The sequence below is a fragment of the Pteronotus mesoamericanus genome, unplaced genomic scaffold, assembly GCF_021234165.1.
Source record: "Pteronotus mesoamericanus isolate MK-2021 breed Mesoamerican mustached bat unplaced genomic scaffold, CSHL_Meso_final scaffold_128, whole genome shotgun sequence".
Lineage (NCBI taxonomy): Eukaryota > Metazoa > Chordata > Mammalia > Chiroptera > Mormoopidae > Pteronotus > Pteronotus mesoamericanus.
The window spans coordinates 886,240-909,105 of record NW_026555305.1 but is presented as its reverse complement, the minus strand read 5'-3'; the positions used below and the strand labels follow the sequence as shown (position 1 = coordinate 909,105).

Here is a 22,866-nt window from a genome sequence, read left to right as displayed (position 1 = left end):
ATGTGGACATAAGTTTTCAATCTGAGTTCAAGCCAACAAGCATGACTTGCTGGATCATATAGTAAAAGTATGTTCAGTCTGGTAAGAAATTGTCTTCCAAAGTTGTCCCATTTTGTATTATCACCAGCAATGAACAAGAGTTCATTCCTGTTTTTCCATGTCCTTATCAGCATTTGGTGTTCAGTGTTTTGGATTTTGGCCATTTAAATAGGTTTGTAGTGGTATATTGTTACTGCTTTAACTTGCAAGTCCCTAATGACAGATGAGTATCTTTTCATATTGTAACTGTTTTTTGCACAGCACAAGATTTTATTTTAATCAAGTCCAAATACCCAGTTTTTTTTCTATTGGTTGTGTTTTTGGTGTATCTGAAAACTCTTTGCCAAATACAAGATCACATACGTTTTCTGTTGTTATCTTGTAGGTGATCTATAGTTCTGCATTATACATTTAGTTCTATTATCCGCGCCCCCCCCCGCTCTTTTTTGAGGGCAGGAGAGGGAAAGAAACATTGATCAGTTGCCTCTTCTACCTTCCCCCGCTGGGGCCAGAGCTGCAACACAGGCATGTGCTTTGACTGGGAGTTGAACCTGTGAGCTTTTGGTCTAGAGAATAACACTCAAACAACTGATCCACACCGGCAAGGGCTATTTTCTTTTTTTTTGTGGGGGGGGGGCGCACTTTTTCCCCCTATTAATCCATGTTGAGAAAGTATTTGTGAAAGGTGTAAGATCTGTATCTAGGTCATTCTTAATAGAGATGGAAAATAGCCCTGGCTGGTGTGGCTCACTGGGTTGGGTGTTGTCCTGCAGAACAAAAGGTCACCTGTTGGATTCCCCATCACGGCACATGCCTCGGTTGCGGTTCCATCCCTAGTCAGTGCAAATCGATGTCTCCCTCTCCATCAAAGTTTCTCTCCCTCCCTTTTCCCCTCTCTAAAATCAGTAAGCATGTCCTTGGTGAGGAAAAAAAAAAAACAATGGAAAATGCCTCAGATATGGAGTAATAAATATAATGAATAAAAATGTGACTCGCTAGACTGGAACACTATCACTGACTACAGAGGCAGAAAAGATGTTTTCTGTGGGAGCCAGAGACACGAGTCACCCTAACTACTTCATCCCGCCTGTTATCCCGCCTTCAGTTCCCCCATCACAGCCCTGTCTGGGGTATTTTCTTATTGTCCCTGGCCGACCCTGTTGAAGCTCAGAAAAACGACTCCAAAGCGTCAATGTACCTTAGACAAACAGGATAGCGTTGGGGGGACAGGAGGGTGATCACCGTGTTGCGTGTCCCTTTCTACGAGCAGCCCTTGGAAACCGAGATTTCCTGAGTCTGAAATTACAGGTCTCTAAATATTTCTAGGGAAAAAAAATGTCTCCTACATTCCTGGACTACCCGCCAAGGATATCTGAGTGGAACCCCTTTAAGAGCCAGCGAAGTGCGGCCCCACTTGGGCAAGCGCCCGTCACAACATCGCTCTGCTAGTATCCACCAAAGGACCTGCGCTTTGAGGCCCCGCGGGTAACGGCGTGGAAACTACGTTACCCAGAAGGTAGTGCGAAGGCGGCGACTGGCCAATGAGGGCTCAGCGTGCTTGCGTAGCGCCTGGGAGCGTTGTTTCGGCGACCAGCTTCTGACAAACAGCGTGGGGGCGGGGCTTCACAGGCCCGCTTGTGACGTACAGCGATTCAGACGCGCGCGGATCCGCTCAGTGGTTCAGAGCGCTGTCAGTCTTGAGTCGGCACTGAAGTGAATGGGAAGCGGGAGCAGATCCGTCGTCCCCGACGCCTTGAGACCAGAGGGAACCCGCTGGTGACGGCGGCTCATCCCGCACGCTGGTGGCGGGGCGGCGCAGATGAGCCCGATTGAGGTGGGTACCGTGTCCCCCCGGTCTTGTCCCCCAACTCCCCCGTCTCCCACCTCCGAGTCGGAGTCCCGATGGACGGGCGCCGCTCCGGTCCTTGGTTCAGGCACGTATCCGCCGAGTGAGGACGGATCGGCGTTCCCTCAGGGGCACCTGAGCGCTGGGGAACGGGGGGTCTCTGTGTTCAGGGCTCAGGGCGACGAGTGTCGCTTCGAGGGACGACCTGAGCGGCTGGAAGCCGTGGGAGGTTCTGAAAGGACTGCGGTGCGGAGGGGCGTGTCCCAAGCTGGATGTTTAAAGCGGGTCAAACCACGAGACCGGGGAGGCCCCGGCAGTTGGCTCCAGGGGAGCGACGGTAGGGCTGGGACCAGGCTGGTAGGAGTCAGGGGCCATGTGATGAGATTCTGGAGAAACTTCGACCTTCAGGGTTTCCTAATACGTCACCCGTAGCTGTGAGCAAAAGTAACGGCGGGAAGGGCCGTTCTAAGTTTCATTTATTTATTTTTTTGCCTGAACATCGAAAGCATGGAGACGGGAAGCGAGCACAGGAAACCGGTTTCAGGGAGATTATGAGTTGATTTTGGACAGGTGACCCCGGTGTTCCTGGGCAGGAACCGGCCCTGAGCTGGTCTGCCTAGGACCAGATGGAGAGTTTGGGTTCTTGACTTCATGTGGGAAAGAGTTCACAACACGCATGCAGGTGACTATGAGGGAACGTTTATTAAAGCTGGGGACAGCGAAACAAGGAAAGGCTTAGGACAGAGGAAGCAACAGGAGAGAGCCTAGGCGGGGCGGCCTTAGCCCACTCGGAAGCCGCAGAAAAGGGGTCTTTCGGGGCAGGTTCAAAGCGTTAGTCCGGGACTACCTGCTGCTGCCCATTGCGCCCCTGGTTGCAAGTCATGTGGGGACCCTTAGAGTTAAGGAGGCACGTGCCTATGAAGAAAGAAGTGGGGGAAGAAGGGAAAGGCAGTGGTGCAGGCTGCCTCCCAGGGGGAGAGCAAGCCCTGGGTCCATTGTCTCGGGACTTTCTCTCCCAGAAGGGAATCTTAGCGCAGGTCTCAGGGGAGGGCGGGCTTCAGTAGACTCTTCCTCAGTTCTCCAGGTGCGCCCTTTCGGGGTCATGCTCTCCACTGATTGGTCAGTAGCACAGAAGCGGTTCTTCAGTCATTGTAGTTGGTTCTGGCATCGCCCACCTAGTTTTGCTGCTTTTCTGGGCCTGGAGCTGAAATACCACTGAGACAGATGTTATCTCTAGGGAGGTGACCTACTGTATCTGGCTGCAAATTTCTCAGTCATTGTGTACAGCTGTCTGTCTCGGTTTCCCCGTTCCACTTGCTAAGGAATTTTCTTAGCTTCTTACCTTCCTGTCTCACTAAGATGTTACAAGGTGGGGACATCCTTGTAACTGAACTCAGTAAATTCGGAATATATGAAACATTTGTTATTTAAAAACAACAGTTAACCAGTATTTTTCTAAATATGTATACATGGGTTGGCAATTAGAAGTGAACACATTTGTCCCGGCCGAGTGGCTTCAGTTAGTTGGAGCATTGTCCCGATGCATCAGGATTTCAGGCTCAGTTCTAGGTCAGGACATATGCAGGAATCAATCAATAAATACATGGATGAATGGAACAACAAATTGATGTTTCTCCCTTCATCTCTCTCTAAAAAATCAATTAAAATTTTTTGAAAGACATTAATACATTCAATAAATTAATCATGGCAACACTGTAAAAATTGAAATGTTAATTTACCTGTAGTATTTGCTAACAGGAGGTTAATATGTCACATTCTCTGAAAACCTTAAAAAGCAGGAAGACTAAAAACCCACATTTTCAAAACCTTATCCCTTCTCTTGCACTGAAAAAATACAAAATTATTAATCCCATGGATAGGTAGAGCTGACAGGTAGTGTGAGCAATTTATGTTTTGTTTCGTTTTGTTTTTTACTTTTAATGACTGAAACAAAAAAAGGTCTAAAACCGCAGCTTCTGGAAGAACCATTTGTTCTTGCCGGTCTTGTACCTCTCTTCGAACTTGACCTTGGCCTCCCGTCGGGCCTTGCGTTTCAGAGCAGGGTCTCTGAAGATGTCCTTGTTGATGACAGTTTTGTCCAGGGGGATATCCACAGAGTACCTTGTGGGCATGAGGTGATTGTAGTTATACACTTTCACAAAAGACTTGATCTTAGACCTCTTGGCGATTTTCTTCTTGCCCATGGCAGCTGTCACTTTGCGGGGCTAGCGGTCAATTCCAGCCACCAGAGCATGACTGTAAGGGTGGTCTGATGTGCCATCATCAATATTCTTTACGATGACCGCTTTGCGTCCGGAGTAGCGTCCCACCAGGACCAACACCACCTTCCCGGGTTTCATAAACTTGCCCATTTCTGCAGAGAGGAACAAAGGGCCACTCAGAAATCCTTAAGCCCAGGCTGCGTGCAGGGCCGGAACTTGAGGCTGCTCTTTCTGTCGTCTTGGCCCAGGCGTCCGTGAGCCCTGCTCACAGGACAGGATCCATTACAAAGCCGCCAGAGACCGAGGAACGGAACATACTCAGTACCGTCCCACAACTCGACCCCCAGACCGTGGATGGCGGTGGATTAGAAGACCCTCCCCTACTCTCCACAATTTATGTTTTAATACTGTTAGCAGCCCCATGAGGTGGGAACAATTGTCCCCATTTTGCAGTAACAGAGTTGAGGCTCAGGGCAGTTCAGCCTTATGCGGAATCACATAGCTGATCCTAGTGGCACTGAGGTCAGAGGAACTGGGCAGGGCATAGACGGTGGTCCAACGCAGCTATATCAGGCACCTACCATGGTTACCCATCTTTCAAGCCTCTCTCTTTCCATAGGTTCCCATGACATTTGCAGAAAAGCTTATGGACGTGGCACAGGTGAGTGGAGGATGTACCAGACCTTTATCCCTGCCCAGTTATCACCCTGATGGTTTTGCCACTTTCATAGAAAAAATGGTGGTGTTGTGAGCCTGTTCACCTTTTTCTCCCTCCTTTGGGTCTGAAGTTCCTGCGGTTTCATCCCTCCCTCCCTCCCTCTTCTTCCCTTACCCTCCCTCTCCCTCTCTACGGGTCTTATGAGTTCTGGGACAGGATGGGGCAAAATAGGATGGTGAGTCCATTTGCGAAACACTGCCTGGGTTTCACGTGCACAATGACATGCCTGGAGGCCATGGAAATGCCCATGGTGGGCCAGTGGGTATCAGTAACTGATTTGGGAATGTGGAGGGACCAAGTATGTTAAAGAGGTTCAGTCCAGGACTGATGTGCAGGTGAGGAGCAGTATCGGTGTTTAGCCCCAGGCCCTGACACAGGCTGAGTAAGGGAGAAAGAGGAGTTCAAGTTTTATTGTCAGGGAGGTGAGATCTGGGGGACCACAGGATAATTTATTGATAAGAGAGGAGTGTAGCCCCATTCCAGGCCCAGAGTCTAGACAATGCTTTTCTGCTTCCCCCGCCCTGCCTGTTTTCACATCTGTTTATCAGCAGTGAAACGGAGAGAGCAGGCACCAGATTTCTCTCTCTCCCACACTGGAAGTCAGTTGGGAGGGTGCAGGGATGGAAGTGTCGGGGGGAAAGGCCGAAGATCCTAGAGATAGAAGCTGCACATTGATCAAACTGTCTCCATTTTCACAGGACCGTGTGGTCTTTGAGGCCGTGGCCATCCACTTCTCCCAGGAGGAGTGGGGGTTCCTGAATGAGTTGGGGGGGACGCCTGTACCACAGTGTGATGCTGGAGAACTTGGCACTGTTGTCCTCCGTAGGTGAGGCCCCCACACGCACCCCAGGGTCCTGGGCTGGACTCTGTTCTTATCCTTTCCAGGGGCAGCTCTGTCCTTCCCACCACGAGACTGTGGGCACTGCTTCCTCTCCTGGTTTGCTGGCATGTGTGATATTGGTGTTGGGGCCGGGCTGTGTACACTGTCCTCGCAGTCCCCAAGCAGCCCATCCCTTGCTGCTCTGAATACTTGCAAGACAGGGCTGAGGAGTCAGAAGTCTTGAAGTTTGTGTGAGAGGTCCCTCAGACCTGGCCTGCCCCTGGTCAGGTTACTCTGTTCAGATCCATGGACCCTCTTTGCCCAAGCCTTCCCTCTTTTTCTGCTGACATTTCTCGGGGTCTGCCTGTGCCAGGATTTTCAGCCTCCATGTGGTCACTAGTTGTGGATGGTGACCACTGGTTCTGCAGGATCCTCCCAGGAAGTGCTCATGATTTTAGGATGTAGGGTGTCATGAGTTGGATCGCTCTGGGGTCATGCCGGCCACCCCATTTCCCTGTGTTTCACCTAGGGAGACCTGTTCCAAGTCCCATGTCAGTGCTCACACTGAGGCAAGGGAGGGGGGCCCTGTCGGGGCTGCCTGTCGGGGGAGATAGCCCTCTATCGGTGGCAACAAGGCATGGCCATTGCGCCTGGGAGCTGGGAAAGGGCATGCTGTCAGAGCTGGGTCTGCATCACACTGGGCACCAGGCCTGTGCCCACCCTTGTGTGATTCCCAGGGCAGAGGCTACCTTCATTCTACCTTTTCCCTTGTCATTTCTAATCCGGGTCCCCAGCTTCCCCAAATTTTGTGGGCTCCACCTCTCACCTGTTCCCTTCCACTAACTACTCCCTTTGTGGTGCTCTCAACATTGGACCTACACTTAAGGTGCAGTGATATCTGCGCATGTCCTTAAATAGTCCTGGAACACCAGCTACTGTGTCCCAGTCAGACATGTCTGGGTCTGGACACAACCTGCTACACAGTGCTCACCAGTCACCAGCAGCCATGCCCTTGTTGAAAGCCATTTGCAGAAGAGTGACCTGCAGACCCTGCTTCTCCTCCCCACCCTGTCCCTTCCTTGTGTCCTGCCCCATGGTCAGGGCTCTCCCATCGTGAGCTCCCAAGCCAGCTCTGCACCGCAGGCTTCCTCCCACTGTGTCTGGGCCCCCTTGCCTGTCCGCAGTCCCTTAATCCAGGGCGTCTCTGGCGCACATTTCTGATGAGCTGCCTCTTCCCACCAAAGTCAACATGCACTTCACCGGCATTTGTCTGCTTACAGGTTGTTGGCCTGGATCCCCGGAAGAGGAGGCCCCTTCGGGGCAAGGTGATTCTGTGGGAGCATCACAGGTCTGGATGCCAAGTCAAGATCCATCCACCCAGAAGTCTCATTCTTGGGGGAAGTGTGGCCCACTCTTGAAAGACATTTTGTGCCTAGAGAAGCAGGACAGAATGTACCCTGATCAAGGCCTGTACACCTGTGGGGGAAAGAACTAGCACCACAAGCAGCAAACTGGAGAGAACCTCTCTAGGCTGGACAAGGCGAGGTCTTCATTCATGGAGAACTGCAGAGGTAACGTGACAGAGAGGATCTTGACATGCAGGGAGACAGCCAGCACAGACCAGTGTCAACAACAGGCTCCCCACAGTGTGGGGAAGCCACACAGGGACACCGCAGGTAGAGAGGCCTTTGAAAATGGGCCAAACAATTACCAGTGCACTCACTGTGGGAATGCCTTCCTCCATAAACATGTACTTGCTGACCATGAGAAAGTCCACCCTGGAGAAAAGCCTGGTAAGCATAGGGAATGTGGGGAGACTAGAAATCCCCACCTTAATCAGCACCAAAAAGTCCACACCGAAGCAAGGTTTTACGACCACTCGGAATATGAAGTATTCTTCACACAGATATTGGACCTCAATGACCGCCAGAGAATTCACACCCAGCTGGTGCCTTTTGGGTGCAACCAACATGGGAAGGCCTTCTTTATGCTGTCCCAACTCCTTGGCCATCAGAAAGTCCATTCTGGAGAAAGGCCTTACATTTGCAGTGACTGTGGGAAATTCTTTGGGAACCGCTCGGCACTCATTAGACATCAGAGAGGTCACACTGGAGAAAGGCCCTATGAGTGCAGTGAATGCGGGAGATTCTTTGAGAACCGCTCGGCACTCATTAGACATCAGAAAGGTCACACTGGAGAGAGGCCCTATAAGTGCAGTGAATGTGGGAAATGCTTTGGGAACCACTCCACACTCAGTATACACCAGAGAGTTCACACTGGAGAGAGGCCCTATGAGTGCAGCAAATGTGGGAAAACCTTCACCTGCAAACATATACTTGTGCACCACCTGAAAATCCACAGTGGTGAGAAGCCTTATGGGTGCAGAGAATGTGGGAAAGCTTTCAGCCGCAAAGACAAAGCTGTTGAACACCAGAAAACCCACACTAGAAAGGAGTTACGTGTGCAGCGACTGTCAGAAATCCTATCTGGACGGCTCCTCACTCATCATTCATCAGAGAGTTCACACCTGAGAAAGGCCTTGTGAGTGCAGCAGATATAGGAAGTTCTTTTGATACTGCTTCACGCTCATTAGACACAAGAAATTCACTCTGGAAGAGGGCCTTATAAATGCCACAAGGTAGGACATCTTTTAGTTTCTGTGAGTGCAACTAACGTGGAATATTTTCGTGGTTCAGCTCCAGACTCATACACACCAGCAAGTTCATATCGCTGTGAGGTCATATGAGAACAGCAGATATGGGAACAACTTTACATATAATTGTGACCTCATTAAATATTGTTGAGTTTACACTGGAAAAATGACTTCTGAGTGCAATGAATGCCGGAGAGTCTTTAGCCAAAACTCCCATTCACTTGACTCTGAAAAGTTTATACCAGAGAAAATTATGAGAGCAGTAAGTTGGGAAAAGACTTCAGCCAAAAGTCTTCCAGTTGGCATTGTAAAATACAATTATGTATTTATGGGTTATTATTGCATTAAAGTACACACATATAAAATTTGTGTCAGTATTTTAGTGTACCGTTCAATACTGTACAACATTCACATTCAACAAATATCAAGAACTCTTCACCTTGCAAAAGTGAAAATTTCCATTAAACTTTTATTCTTCTCTTCCTGTAGACTTCGACAACCTTTGTACTACTCTGTCTTTATGCATGTTGACTGCCCTAGCTACCTCATGTAAGAAGAATCATGGTTTTTGTCTTTTTGTGAACAGCTTTCTTCACCTGCCACAATTTCAGAATTACCTTTCTTTTTAAGGCTGAATAAGATTTCATTTTATATCTTTATCATATTTTCTTTATCTGTTCATTCACCTATTGATGGATACTTCCCTTGCTTCTACATTTTGGCTATTGCAAAGATTGCTGCTCTGAAGGTGTCTGCACAAATATCTCCTCGAGTTCCTGCTTTCAGTTCTTCTGGGTATATAGCCAGAAGAGAAATTGTTGGATCAAATGATAATTCTATTTTTAATATTTTGAGAAGCCCAGGAACTGTTTCCATCAAGGTCCATAAGAATTCCAATATCTGCACATCCTCCTCAATCAATTTTTATTTTCTGTTTTGTGTTTAATGGTAGCTCCCCTAATGAGTTTGAGGTAGTGGTTTATTGTGGTTTTGTTTAATCTTTCCCTAATGATTAACGATGATGTACTTCTTGGCCATTTGTGGTATTCTTTGTGCAAATGTCTAAATTTGCCCGTTTTAAAATCAAGGTTTTTTACTGTTGGGTCTAGCAGTCTTTATATAGCCTAGATACTAACCACTTAATGAATATATAATTTATAAATGTTTTTGTCTATTCAGAAGGTTGCCTGTTGACTCTGTTAATTATATATTTACTTAGAGGGGAAGGGAGGGTGAGAAACACTAATCAGTTGCCTCTCACATGCATCCCAACCAGGGACTGGCCTGCAACCCAGGCATGTGCCCTGACAGGAAATCAAACACATGACCTTTCACTATGTGAGATGGTGCTAAACCAACTGAGCCATACGGGTCAGGGCTGATAGTATTCTTTAATGCAAGGGTCCCCAATTCCGATTCTGGTCCATGGCCTGTTAGGAACCAGGCTGCACAGCAGGAGGTAAGCGGTGGGCCAATGAGCAAAGCATATGTATTTACAGCCTTTTCCTATCACTTGCCTTACTGCCTGAGCTCTTCCTCCTATCAGATCAGTTGTGACATTAGATTCTCAGAGGAGCTTGAATCCTACTGTGAACTGAGCATGCAAGGGATCTAGGTTGCACACTCCTTATGAGAATCTAATGCCTGAGGATCTGAAGTAGAGCTGCTGAGGTGCTGATGCTAGCACTGGGGAGTGGCTACAAATACAGATTATCATTAGCAGAGAGGTTTGCACAGAGACCATAATCAATTCCTTGCAGACTCATATCAAAACCCTATCAGTGAGTGGCAAATGACATAACATTCTGGATTAAAGTCAAGGTGGAACATCCTAAGATTGCCACAAAAGCACCGAAAAGCCTGCTTCCATTTCTAACATCCTGTCTTTGCAAAGCAGGGTTTTAGGCAGTGACAGCAACCACAGCAAGGTTATAGAGTAGACTGGGACTGGCCATAAGCAACAGACTTCAGTGTTGCTATCTCCCATCACCCCCAGATGGGACCGTCTGGTTGCAGGGAAACAAGCTTCAGGTTCCACTGATTCTGCATTATGGTGAATTGTATAATTATTATATATTATAATGTAACAATAGAAATACAATGCACAATAAATGCAATGTGCTTGAATCATCCTGAAACCTTACACACACACACACACACACACACACACACACACACACACACCTCGGTCCGTGGAAAAATTAATTGTCATCCACACAACCAGTCCCTGGTGCCAGAAAAGTTCAGGACCATTGCTTTAATGCACAGAAGTTTGTAGTTTGTTATAGTACAATTGATCTATTTTTGCTTTTGTTTTCTGTGCTTTTTGTGTCAGTGACAAGAAGTGTTGAAAAGACATCTTTTCCCCCATTGGATTCTCTTGGCACTTTCGTCAGTTATCTGATCAAATATGCTACCTTTCATTTCTGGGTGATTTGTTCTATTTCACTGGTGTATAAAGTTGGTCTTTATGCCAGTACCATGGTGTTTTGATACATAGTTTTATGAAAATACTTCATTGATCCAGTTTTGAGTTCTTGGCTTAATGCTGGTCATTTTCCCTTTTGGGGCAGTTGATTGAGTCCAGATCCCCAACCACTATCCTTATGATGGACTCACACTCTGGGCTGGTATACACCATCCTTCAGGTAGCAGAGCCAGATACAGGCAACTAGGGACAGACCCATGAGCCCTCCTGAGCCCATGAAATTACTCAAATGGAGCCATCTTAAGGAGCCTGGGAAACCTAGCTATCCCTGGGTCACTTCTTCTACATAGGGTGCCCCCTCAGCTCTAGATTACTTGCAGTGTCAGCCCGTACAATCTGCTGTGTGGCCCTGCCTAATGCCCTTCTCTGATTCCAAGTCCTTAGTATCCTTGCATTGCATTGTGTCTGCCATCAAGAATCTAAGTTATATAAGACTATTATGATAGTTATTACTAGGTAATAACACACCTACTCCAGTGTCCTGGGTTGGTCATTATTTTCTCCCTTCCCCTGAGGCACATGTGGATTTACTACATCCAGACAAGGGGTACTAATTCCTTTTCTGGCATATTGTGGGTGCCAGTGCTGGGTTGTGTGCAGTGCACAGCCTGTCCCCAAGTACTCCATCCTCTGCTGCTCAAAGCCTTGCAAGATACAGCTCAGGAGTCAGAAACCTCCAAGTTTGTTAAAGAAATCCCAGTGGTCTCTTTTGTCTCTTGCCAGTTTAAGGTTCCTGCAGCCTGCTTGGCCAAAAAAAATGAATGCCAAGGCAGCAATACCATGGAGTAGCTTAGCTACACTCTTGACACCCTATAAATGAGAGGATGGGCACACTGCAGAGGTCCACATGAAACTGTCACATGCAGGGAAGAGCAGGTGGGGGAGGAACTGGGATTATGCCTTTATGATTAAAGTGCCTGGCAGGACCTAGGTGGGCATATCCCCTATTAGGCAGGAAATGAAAACATGTCATGGTTTCTTCTTGGGGTATTTGTAATACGAGTTTCGTGAGCACATGAAACCAAGTTGCACATCTTTGACTACTAGTTTGACCTTGTAAGGTGAACACGGTAACCACTGCACTACAGAAATACTGTAGTTTGGCCTTGTGATGAATGAATGCTAAATAGACAAATACCAAATCTGAGAAAACAACAGTTCTGTATACACAGAGCAACTGGTAGTTACTGTAGTGCCTGAAACCCAGTAGGTGCTCACTGAACATTTCTTAGATAACTAAATACCACAGCACAGTTTGCCTGTTTATTGTTACTTTTCTGTCAAGTCTTTTAAATATCATCTGTATCTCTACAAGCAGTTGAAAAGCCACGTTTTCAAGTAATAAAAAGAATCACGTTTTGGAGACGAAAACCTGAGTGTGGCAAAGGTTTCAGCACAGCCACAGGCTTGCCTTCATTCTCTGACTTTTCAGACTTATTAAATTTCACTAAGATTTTAACCTTTTCTTTTAATTATCCATGTCACAGGTATGTTTCCTTAAAACTATTTCTACTACTTTCTTTGAATTACTAATACCTTTCACTAATTTCCATTCACAAGTGTTTTTGTGAAAAACATAACTCCCTGTGAAGGCATCACTTCCACGGTTTGAGTTGAAATAATGAATCACTTCTCAGTGAGATGAGATGAAAGCATCCCACAACTTTGTCTTGGGGACAAGGTGCTCCCTTTGTACACATGCTCTGACTATTTAAATGGCACACATTATCCCAGCAGGAAAATGTTATGTGATAAGTCACCTTTTTCCCAGATTGGTCTCAAGTTCTTAAAAGAACTGAAAAAAAAGTCTCTGATATGGAGCAGTAAATATTTGAAAAAATGTGTTGCTCAGTGGGTTCAAACAATCACCAACATATGGCCAGGAAAGACTTTTTTGGGGGGAATCAGAGGCAGAGTGTCACCCTGTCTACCAACTTCTGTGCCTCGTGTCATCCATCCTCGCCTTCCCCATCATGCCTACGTCTGAAGTCTTTTCTCTTCCTGGGCCAAATATACGGATAGATCTTTAAACTGACTCCAGAGCAAGGGTATTTGAAAACCCATAAGATAGCTGACACCTAGGAGTGGACGTAGCATCATTACGAATCGTGGTCCTTTCGGATATGTAATTTTTAGGAACTTGCTGCGCTTCTTAGGGTCTGAAATAACAGACGCCTATCGTTACTTCCCGGACTGCTGTCCGGGAAATCTGGGTATGTCCCCTTTAAGAGCGAGCGAAGCTCCGCTCTCTTTTTAGAGCCCTAGAGCTCCCTTTCCAAAGCCCAAGATCTTGTCACTTGGCCTTTATCAGCTAGTAGAGTGTGACTTTCAAACAGAGACCTGATAGGTGGTGGCGGTAGCGTAAACTACAGTACCCAGAAGTCTTTACGGCGCGCGGCGGCAGAGGCGGTAGCAAGTGAGCCAATGAGGGCCTAGGGCGTGCGCGCTTCTGGCGGGCGGGACTTCCGGCGTCCCTTCCGGTTGTCATTTTGGTTGCGTTTGGGTTGTTCACCGGGTCGGCGCCTCGGAGGTGAAGGATAGGAAGGCCGCCGGAGCGGAGGCGTCGTCCTCGCTGCTCGGAGGCGGCCGTGAGGCTCGACTGAACCCGTTGTCGACGGCGGCGCCCTGTTCTTGCCCCGTTTTCCCCGATCTTCCCACAGGCCTCTGGCGGGACTGTGCCGATGAGCCCAACTGAGGTGGGTTCTGCGTGCCCCGGCTTTCCCGCCCGGCTCCCACCTTCGAGTCCGGATGGAAGGGCGCCGCTCGGGTCCTGCGTCAGGCCCATGTCCGCCGTGTGAGGAGGGGGCAGCCTTCCCTCGGGGGTGCCTGAGCGCTGGGGAACTGAGGTCTCTGTGTCCAGGGGACAGGGCGGCGAATGTCGCTTTGAGAGAAGACCTGAGTGGCTGGAAGCCGTGGGAGGTTCTGAAGGGACGGTGGTGCGGAGGAGCGTGTCTCGAGCTGGACGTTTCAAGTCGGTCAATCCACGAGGCCTGGGAGGCCGCGGCATTTGACCCCAGGGGAGTGACGGTGGGGGCCAGACCAAGTTTGTGGCGGTAAGGGACCATGTGACGAGATTCTGGAAACACTTCATAAAGCAGACTGGGTTGCCTGTTGCAAAAAATATGTTTGCAATTGGAAGTATGGAATAAGCATCCCAGGTATTTTTGCCAGAACATCTGAAAGTACGGAGGTGAGCAAGTCAGAAAGGAGCAAGTTTGGGGCAGGGTGGGGGGTCAGGGAAGAGAATGAGCTGGAGCATGTGCTTGATCATACCGAGATGTATCAGGATGGAGATGTCCCGTCTTGGTGGTGTCCTAAGAAGGGGTGGAGGGTGCGGATTGGAACAGAGCGTGGCCTGCGGGCCAGATGCAGGAGGGAGAGTCCTAAACTCATTATTCCAGACGGGCCCTGTGGTGAGGATGGGGAGGGCATGGAGAGCGGGTCTTGGCACCTCTGATGCTCCCCGCAAGAAAAGAGCAGACCTGACATAGGAACCTGGCTTGTGTCTGCAGAACCGGCAGGCTTCCCTGCAGTGGAGACTGCGCTGGGTGCTGGTGCAGATTCTCCGCTAGGGGGCTCCACTAACCCCAGGGCCAATTCCTGTGAAACAGAGGAACCGTCCATCAGGCTGACGGAGCTGCTAGGTCCTAGACCAGGGGACTGCGCCTCACCTCTACCTGTCAGGGCAAAAGGGATGACGCACTGCTTCAGTCAAGGGCCCCCAACAGACTCCTTTCAGAAGATCATGTAACGGGCAGGCCTGGTTGCTGAATGGACTAGCAGCTGATATGCCTGCTCAGGCTGTCCCTGCAGCATATTAAGAATGTATGAAAAGTTTATTGACTTGAACATCGATGGTCCTGGCCAGGTGACTCAGTTGGCTGGACTAACATCCCATACAGCAATAGGTTGCAGGTTCGATTCCGATCAGGGCACATACCTAGGTTGCGGGTTCGATCCCCAGTCCGTGGAGATAGGGGAGACAACTGATTGATGTTTCTCTCCCTACCTCTCTCTAAAATCATTAAACATATTCTCGGGTGAGGATCAAAAAACATATAGCCCTGGTCTGTGTGACTCAATTGGTTGGAGCTTCTTCACGTAAACTGAGAGGTCATGGTCCGATTGTCAGGGCACATGCCTGGGTTGTGTTTTGGTCAGGTGGCTCAGTTGGTTGGAGTGTCCACCTGATATGCCAAGACCGTGAGTTTGATCTCAATCCCCAGTCAGGGCACATACAAGAATGAATGCATAAATAAGTGGAACAACAAACAGATGTTTATCTCTCCCCCTTTCCCTTTTTCTCTCTAAAATCAATAAGTAAAATTGTAAAAACATAAAAAAAAGAAATAAACCTATTCAATAAGTTCAATTTATGCAAACATTTCATAATTGATTTGGTATTAATTTACTGCTAAGTATTTGCTTACAATGTAGTTTTAGATATGAATGCTCTGAAGTCTTAAAAAGCAGTAAAAATAAAGACCTCAAATTTCAAAACCCTACCACTTCATTTGCACTGAAAATAAATAGAAACTGTTGACCCTATGACAATAATAGTTGATCATCATAGGTCATCCTTACATTTGATAGCAATGTGAACCCTGTGGAGTTGGAAGCATTCTGACCCCCATAAGCATTTTATTTTCCCTGAGTTCTTCTCCAGGTCACCCAGGTGGAAAGAGGCAGCACTGATTTCTGAGGAGCTGAGCTTAGACCATCAGGCTCAGATGGTCCAAGTCTTTAGGGCAGGGCAGGAGTGGTGGTCCACCTCAGCTTTTAGGATCCTACCATGGTTACCCATCTCTCATGGCCTCCTTCTTCCCACAGGGTCCCACAGCAGGGGCAGAAATGCTTATGGACCCTGCACAGGTGAGTAGTGGAGGATGCATCTGCTTTCACCCAATTACCACTCTAATGGATTTGGCACCTCAATATATATACCCTCAGGGAATGGGGGTGTCCTGAAACTTCTCCCATCCTTCTCACTCTCTTGAGTGTGAAGATCATGTGCTTTCACCAGGCCCAGAATTTTATATCTTGTCCCAGTTTATATGGACCAGTTCTCATTCCTGACAACCAACGGTGTAAGATGTGGCAGGGCCAGGAGGGAAGAGCTTCAGGCTTGGGTTAGCCCTGGCACTAGCGACTTAAGCGTTCAGGGCAGGAGTGGGGTTGAGATGGATGTTGGATGTATTTCCCATGCACTGCCTGGATTTCAAATGGGAAGTGGCATATTGGGAGGTAAAGGAATGCCTCTGGGTGGGCTGGGGGTTCCAGTGGAGTTGTCACCTTGGAGGAGTCAGAGCCATGAGGGAGGTGCTGTCCAATGAGTGATGTGCAGATGAAGGGAGAGTTGGCTCCCAGCCCTGGTACTTGGCACTTATAGAAGAAGGACGAGATTGAGTGGTTGTCTGGGAGGCAAGAGCTGGGGAGACCCCAGGGAAGCTGGCTGGCAGGAGAGGGATGGGGCCTCACATGTGTTTTTGTGCTGGACACAGTGATCAGTGGCCATGAGGAGAGAGCAGGCACCAGTGCTACCATACCTGCTAACTGTCACACTGGGAAGTCAGGAAGGAGGAGAATGTGTGGGGAAAGACTGGAGATCCTGGAGAGAGATGTGAATGAGTTATTGCACCCACAGGGTTTTTTAAAAGATTTTATTTATTTTTAGAGAGAGAGGAAGGGAGGAAAGAAGAGAGGGTGAGAAATATTGATGTGCTGTGTGAGGAAAACATAGATCAGTTGCCTCTCACACACCCCTAGCTGGGGACCTGCCCCACAATCCAGGCATGTGCCCTGTCCAGGAATTGAACCAGTGACATTTTAGTTTGCATGTACCCACAGGATTTTGATTTATGGATGTGAATGAGTAAGTGACAATACAGAGAGGCCAGTCCATAGAAAGGAGGTTTTTATTCTATTTCCTGAGAGGAGGAGGCTCCAGGGCCACATGGGGAAGCTGGAGTGAGGGGAAACCTTAGGCCAGAGCCTTTATTGGACTGTCCCAGGGAAATGCAGGGAGTGTGGAGTGGCAGCTTAGGGATGGCATTTTTATAATCCTTGTGCCCTGGGGTACAGCAGCCATCCACAGCTGTCTGATACCTCACCCTGGGCTGCTTTATGGCAGGGGAAATATTCACTGGCTGTGTGCGAGTTAGCTAAGGAGCTGGTTCAGACATTGGGCCCTGAATCAGGGGTAGTATAAACAGATTTGGCCGTTAGTTTACTTGGTAATGAATGGATGGCAAATAGATTAATACAGAATCCACAAAAACACAGTGAAAACAAGCTGCTCATGAGCCAAACTGTCTCCATTTTCACAGGGCCGTGTGGTCTTTGAGGACGTGGCCATCCACTTCTCCCAGGAGGAGTGGGGGCTCCTGGATGAGGCTCAGAGACGCCTGTACCACAGTGTGATGCTGGAGAACTTGGCACTGTTGTCCTCCATAGGTGAGGCCCTCACATGCACCCCAGGGTCCTAAGCTGAGCTCTGTTCTTGTCCTTTCCAGGGGCAGCTCTGTCCTTCTCACCACAAGACCGTGGGTACTGCTTCCTCTTCTCCCCTCTCACTCTCCCGGCACGTGTGTTGTTGGTGCCAGGGCCAGGCATGTGCACTGTCCTTGCTGTCCCCAAGCAGCCCATCCCTTGCTGCTCTGAGTACTTGCAAGACACGGCTGAGGAGTCTGTGTGAGATCCCTTAGACCTGGCCTGTCCCTGGATGGGTCACTCAGTCCAGATGCTAGAACCTCGGTGTCCCAAGACTTCCCCTCTTCTGGCTGACATTTCTTGGGGTCTACCTGTACCAGGAATTTTAAGCACCAACGTAATTACTAATTTTAGGGACCACTGGGTGGTTTCTACTTTTTCCTGTGAAGTTCTTAGAACTTTCGAATGATGGATGTTCCAAGCTGGATCACTCTGGGTGCATGCTGGACACACTTTTTTCGTTTTTTTTTTTACCCAGAGTGGGCCGTTTTCAGGTGCCACATCAGTGTTCACCTTGAGCAGTGGAAGGACCCTGGGTGCCTGATAGGATGGACATTGATACCTCAATAGCAAGAGATGCTCAGAAGTACATGCCCTGGTGCAAGGGACCTGGGAATGGGTATAGCACCAGAGCTGGGAACGTGTGCTTTTTTCATTATTGTCAGATGCCAGCCCCAGTGGCCACAGCTCATTTCTATACTCTTACAATCCCTTTCTGCCACACTCCAACCAAACTATGTGGCCTTCACGTCTCCCCCATTCTGTTTCACTGCTGCTCCCTTTACATTCAACTGCACTTAAGATGTCATGAGGGCACATATATCCTTAAATAGTCTTTGAACGCATTATTTCTGTTGTAGTCAGGTATTTCCAGGTCTGGATACAACTTGTACACAGTGCTTGCCAGTCACCAGAGGCCATGCCGTTATGGGAAGCCATTGCAGAGGAGTGACGTGGAGACTGCCTTCCCTCCCTGCATAGTACCCGTCACGGTCTTAATGTTTGTGTCCCTCCAAAATTCATATGTTGAAAACCTTATGCCCAAAGTGATGGTATTAGGAGATGAGGCCTTTGGGGTTCTAGGTCATAAGGGCAGAGACCTCCTGAATGAGGCTAGTGCTGTTATAAAAGAGACCCCACAGAGCTCCATGGCCCCTTCCACTATGTGAGGAACCAATGAGAAGTCTTCAACCTGGAAGAGGACCCTCATCTTGCTATGCTGGCACCCTGATCTCAGAATTCCAGCCTCTAGAACTGTGGAAAATAAACTTCTGTTGCTTACAAGATTATTGTGGTTGTTAAAACATCACCCAGTCTGTGGTATTTTGTTATAACAGCCTGAATGGACTAAGACACTACCTCTGTCTTGAGTCCTCCCTTATCATCAGGGCTCTGCTATCATATGAGTTTCCCAAGACCAGCTCTGCATAGCAGGTCTTCCTCTTGCTTGTTCTAGGCCCCCTTGCCTATCCATGGACTTATTCGTGGTGGTGGTGGGGTCTCTGATACTCATTTCTGGTGGGCTGCCCCCTTCCACCAACATCAGCATGCACTTTACTGGCATTTCTCTGCTTGCAGGTTGTTGGCTTGGAGCCCAAGATGAGGAGACACCTTTGGAGCAAGGTGATTTTGGTGGAGGTTCACAGGTCAGGACTCCAAAGTTAGCTCTGTCCACCAAGAAGGCCCAAACCTGTGAGATGAAAGACGTTTTGCAACAGGCTGAGGACAGTGGAATGCACCCTGAGCAAGGGCTGTATATTTGTGGGACAGATCTTCACCAGCACCAGATGGAGCAGATAAGAGACAAGATGTTCAGAAGAGACGAGGAGAGGCCTTCATTTGTGACAAATGACAGCATTCACATGGCACTGAGGCCCTTCACGTGCAGCGACGGTGGGGAAGACTTCCCAGCCAGTGCAGGCCTCCTCCAGCACCTGGCTCCTCACCATGGGTGGAAGCCATCTGGGGACACTGAGTGCAGAAAGGCCTTTGAAACTGGACAAAATGATTACAAGTGTGCTCAGTGTGGGAAAGGCTTCAGCCGAAAACAGATACTTGTTCAGCACCAGAAAATCCACACTGGAGTAAGGCCTCATGAATGCAGCAAGTGTGGGATGGCCTTCATTAGAAAGTTCCACCTTGTTCAGCACCAGAGAGTCCACACTGGAGAAAAGCCTTTTAAGTGTAGTGAATGTGGAAAATTCTTTAGGTACAAGTCCACACTCGTTGGTCACCAGAGAGTCCACACTGTATCAAGCCCTTATGAGTGTAGCAAATGTGGGGAATTCTTTAAGTACAAAGCAAACTTCATGAAACATCAGAGGATTCACAATGGAGAATGGCCTTATGAATGCAGAGAATGTGGAAAATTCTTTAGGTACAACTATAGACTGATAAGACATGAGAGAGTTCACACTGGAGAAAGGCCATATGAGTGCAGTGAATGTGGGAAATTTTTCAGGTACAGTTCCACATTCATTAGACACCAGAGAGTTCACACTGCAGAAAGGCCTTATGGTTGCAGTGAATGTGGCAAGTTCTTTCGGTACAATTCCACACTTATCAAACATCAGAGAGTCCACACCGGAGAAAGGCCCTATGAGTGCAGTGAGTGTGGGAAGTTCTTTAGGTATACTTCCACACTCATTAGACATCAAAGAGTTCACACTGTTGAAAGGCCTTATGAGTGCAGCTTATGTGGGGAATTCTTTAGGTACAAGTCCAAGCTCATTAAACATTGGCAAAATCACACTGGAGTAAGGCCTTATGAGTGCGGTGAATGTGGGAAAGCCTTTAGGTACCACTGTAGACTCATTAGACATAAGAGAGTTCACAGTGGAGAAAGACCGTATGAGTGCAGTGAATGTGGAAAGTTCTTTCGGTACAACTCCAACCTCATTAAACATTGGAGAAATCACACTGGAGAGAGGCCTTACGAGTGCAACGAATGTGGGAAAGCCTTTAGCCACAAACATATACTTGTTGAACATCAAAAAATCCACACAGGAGAAAGGCCTTATGAGTGCAGCAAATGTCAGAAGGCCTTCATTAGAAAGTCCCACCTTGTTCATCACCAGAAAATCCACAATCAAGACAGGCCTGTGAGATCTGTGAATGTGGGGAATTCTTCAGATACAACGACAACCTCATTAAACACAGTTCACACTGGCAAAGACCGTATGAGTGAAGAGAATATGGTAAACCTTTTAGGTACAACTCTAAACTCATTACACTGGAGAAGCACCTTATGAGTTCAAATTGGATTAGGGCCTTTGAGTACAGGGAATGTGAGACAGTCTTTAGATGGAGCTCCAGCCCCATCACAGTGGAGAAGTACTGAATGAGTGCAGCAAATATGGGCATGTGTTCAACCAAATCTCCAACCACATTGTGGCATTAAAAAAGTTCATGCCAGAGAGAGGGTTGCAAATGGTGAAAGACCAGCCACCTGTCTGCTCTAATTTATCCATGGGAACTACTGTAATATAGGGGGTTTTTTAAATTTTACATTTTAAATTGGGGTAAAATACATGTAACAGAGTTTGCCCTCTAGCATTTTTATTGTAGTTTAGTAATGTTAAAAATTCACATATTTGTGCAACTAATCTTCAGCATTCTTTTTTATCTTACAAAACTGAAACTACTCATTAAACAGCTCCTCCTATCCTTGTTCTACTGTACCGGGCAACTACCTTCTACATTCTGTCTCTCTGAATTTGACTACTCTGGATACTTCATACAAGTGGAATCATACAGTATTTGTGTTATTGTGACTGCCTATTTTGCTTAGCATAATTTCCCCATGTTTATATATTTGTCAACATTTCCTTGTATTTTGAGAAGAAATCAGGGTTGATCCACTTGCAACATGGGGAGTGGTGCTGATGGAGTCAGTACAGCTTTGCCAGATGTTAAGGTATTTCTAGAGAAAGAGGAGACCTAGATTTTACATGGAATCTTAATTTAACAGCATTATTGACATAAGTTGCATTTATTAAAAGCGTAAACTATATTTTCATATATGTGTGCACAATGGGACCATCACCAAAGCCAATGTAGCTCCTATAGTTTTCATTGGCACCTTTATATTCTCTCTCCCAGCCCTTCCCAACTTGCCATCCTCAGATACACACTATAGTTTGCATTTCTAGATTTTTGTATAAAAGAAGTCCTACAGTTGTATGGCTGTTTTTACTAAACACACACACATATATATTTTTAGTACTTGTGTGTGCAAAAGCATGATATCAAATAATAAGCAAGGCTCTGTGCTACCTATTAGAGTGACATTGTGTATAAAGCACAAAGGTGCTTTTAGTTCTGACAATCTCTGAGGAAAAGAGTTGTTTAAAGTGGTAAAGCGAAGTTTAACAAATCTAAGTTCAGTTTCATATGAATTCATTATCAATAAAAATCTTTGAATTATCTGTCTCGTACACAAGCATATAGATTTGTGTCTTATTTGACTTCTTTCTACTGATGTCTTTAAGCTGTCAAGCTTTTTAGAGAGAAGGAAAATGATATGTTACATACTCCAATTTGCAATAAAAATCCTATTCTTAATGTAATAGATCACAGTTTTTCCAAGAAAATAGCAACAATATATTCAAGTATGTATGTGTATGGGTACATATATGAAATGAATAACAGTAATGATACAGGGACCAGATGGAGGAATTAGGATTATTTTGTTATGTTAAAGTGCACACACTACCTGTGCAGCAGTGGAGTGTTACTTAAAAGTAGATTTTAATCAGCTGTAGATGTATATTGTAAACTAGTGCAACCACTGAACGAAGTAAAAACGGAAGTGTAACTGATACAAGAGAGAACTAAATTATAAAATGCTCAATTAAAACTACAAAGGACAAAAACAGGAACAAAGTACAAGGGCAACACATAGAAAACAGTAAACTATATGGTAGATATTAATCCAAGTATATCAATGATCACTAAATGTCTAAATGCTTCAATCAAAAGGCATTATCAGAGTGAATCAAAACACAAGACCCAACTATATGTTATCTACAAGAAACAAGAAGTGGTTTAAATATATAATATCCACAGATAAGAGGGAAGACCCCCCCAAAACCTGGAACTACCTTCTGGAGGGCGGGTCCCTAGTAGTACAGGCTTCTCCCCCATCTCTGTCATTGTACCAGCTGGCGACATCGTGGGAGGCTGCATTCAGGTTCAGTGAATATTTTTTTAGACTCTTTCAACATGTTTGCCCATTTCATGATGAGTGATTTATGAGTGCACCTGCTCACACTGCGCTGAGTGTTTAGCAGTTTTGGACCAAAAATCGCATGACTCCTCTGCCCCATCCTCCCTGTTCACCCATCTTGCCCCAAGCAACTTTTTTGTTTCTCCAGATGAAAAAAAAAGTCCTCAAAGGGAAAAGTTTTGCCAATGTGGAAGAGATGAAACAAAATGGCAAAAGCACTAAAAGGCATCAAAATTGACAATTTCAAAAACCGTTCCAAGAAGTGGAAAGAAAGTCTCGATAGGTGTATTGCATCAAATGGAGAGTATTTCAAAGGTGACTGAGTTTAAGCATGTAAGAATAAATACACAATTTTTAATAAATA

The 22,866-nt window shown here is 46.9% G+C and overlaps 1 protein-coding gene and 1 pseudogene across 3 annotated transcripts; one reads left to right on the top strand and one right to left on the bottom strand.

The window, feature by feature from the left end:
• Positions 1-3,838: 3,838 nt before the first annotated feature.
• On the bottom strand, positions 3,839-4,263 carry LOC129082555 (60S ribosomal protein L27-like; annotated as a pseudogene).
• A 467-nt stretch (positions 4,264-4,730) lies between these two features.
• LOC129082550 (zinc finger protein 548-like) lies at positions 4,731-21,661 on the top strand. 3 transcript variants are annotated; one of them, XM_054588248.1, is made up of 3 exons: positions 4,731-4,768; positions 17,113-17,239; positions 18,854-21,661. In XM_054588248.1, exons 1-3 carry the CDS (start codon positions 4,733-4,735, stop codon positions 20,524-20,526), a joined length of 1,836 nt encoding a protein of 611 aa, XP_054444223.1. In that variant the 5' UTR covers positions 4,731-4,732; the 3' UTR covers positions 20,527-21,661. The 3 variants fall into 3 exon arrangements, with proteins under 3 accessions (XP_054444223.1, XP_054444225.1, XP_054444226.1); XM_054588251.1 differs by lacking the exon at positions 4,731-4,768 and adding an exon at positions 15,621-15,658; XM_054588250.1 differs by lacking the exons at positions 4,731-4,768; positions 17,113-17,239 and adding an exon at positions 5,616-5,651.
• The last annotated feature ends 1,205 nt before the right edge of the window (positions 21,662-22,866 follow it).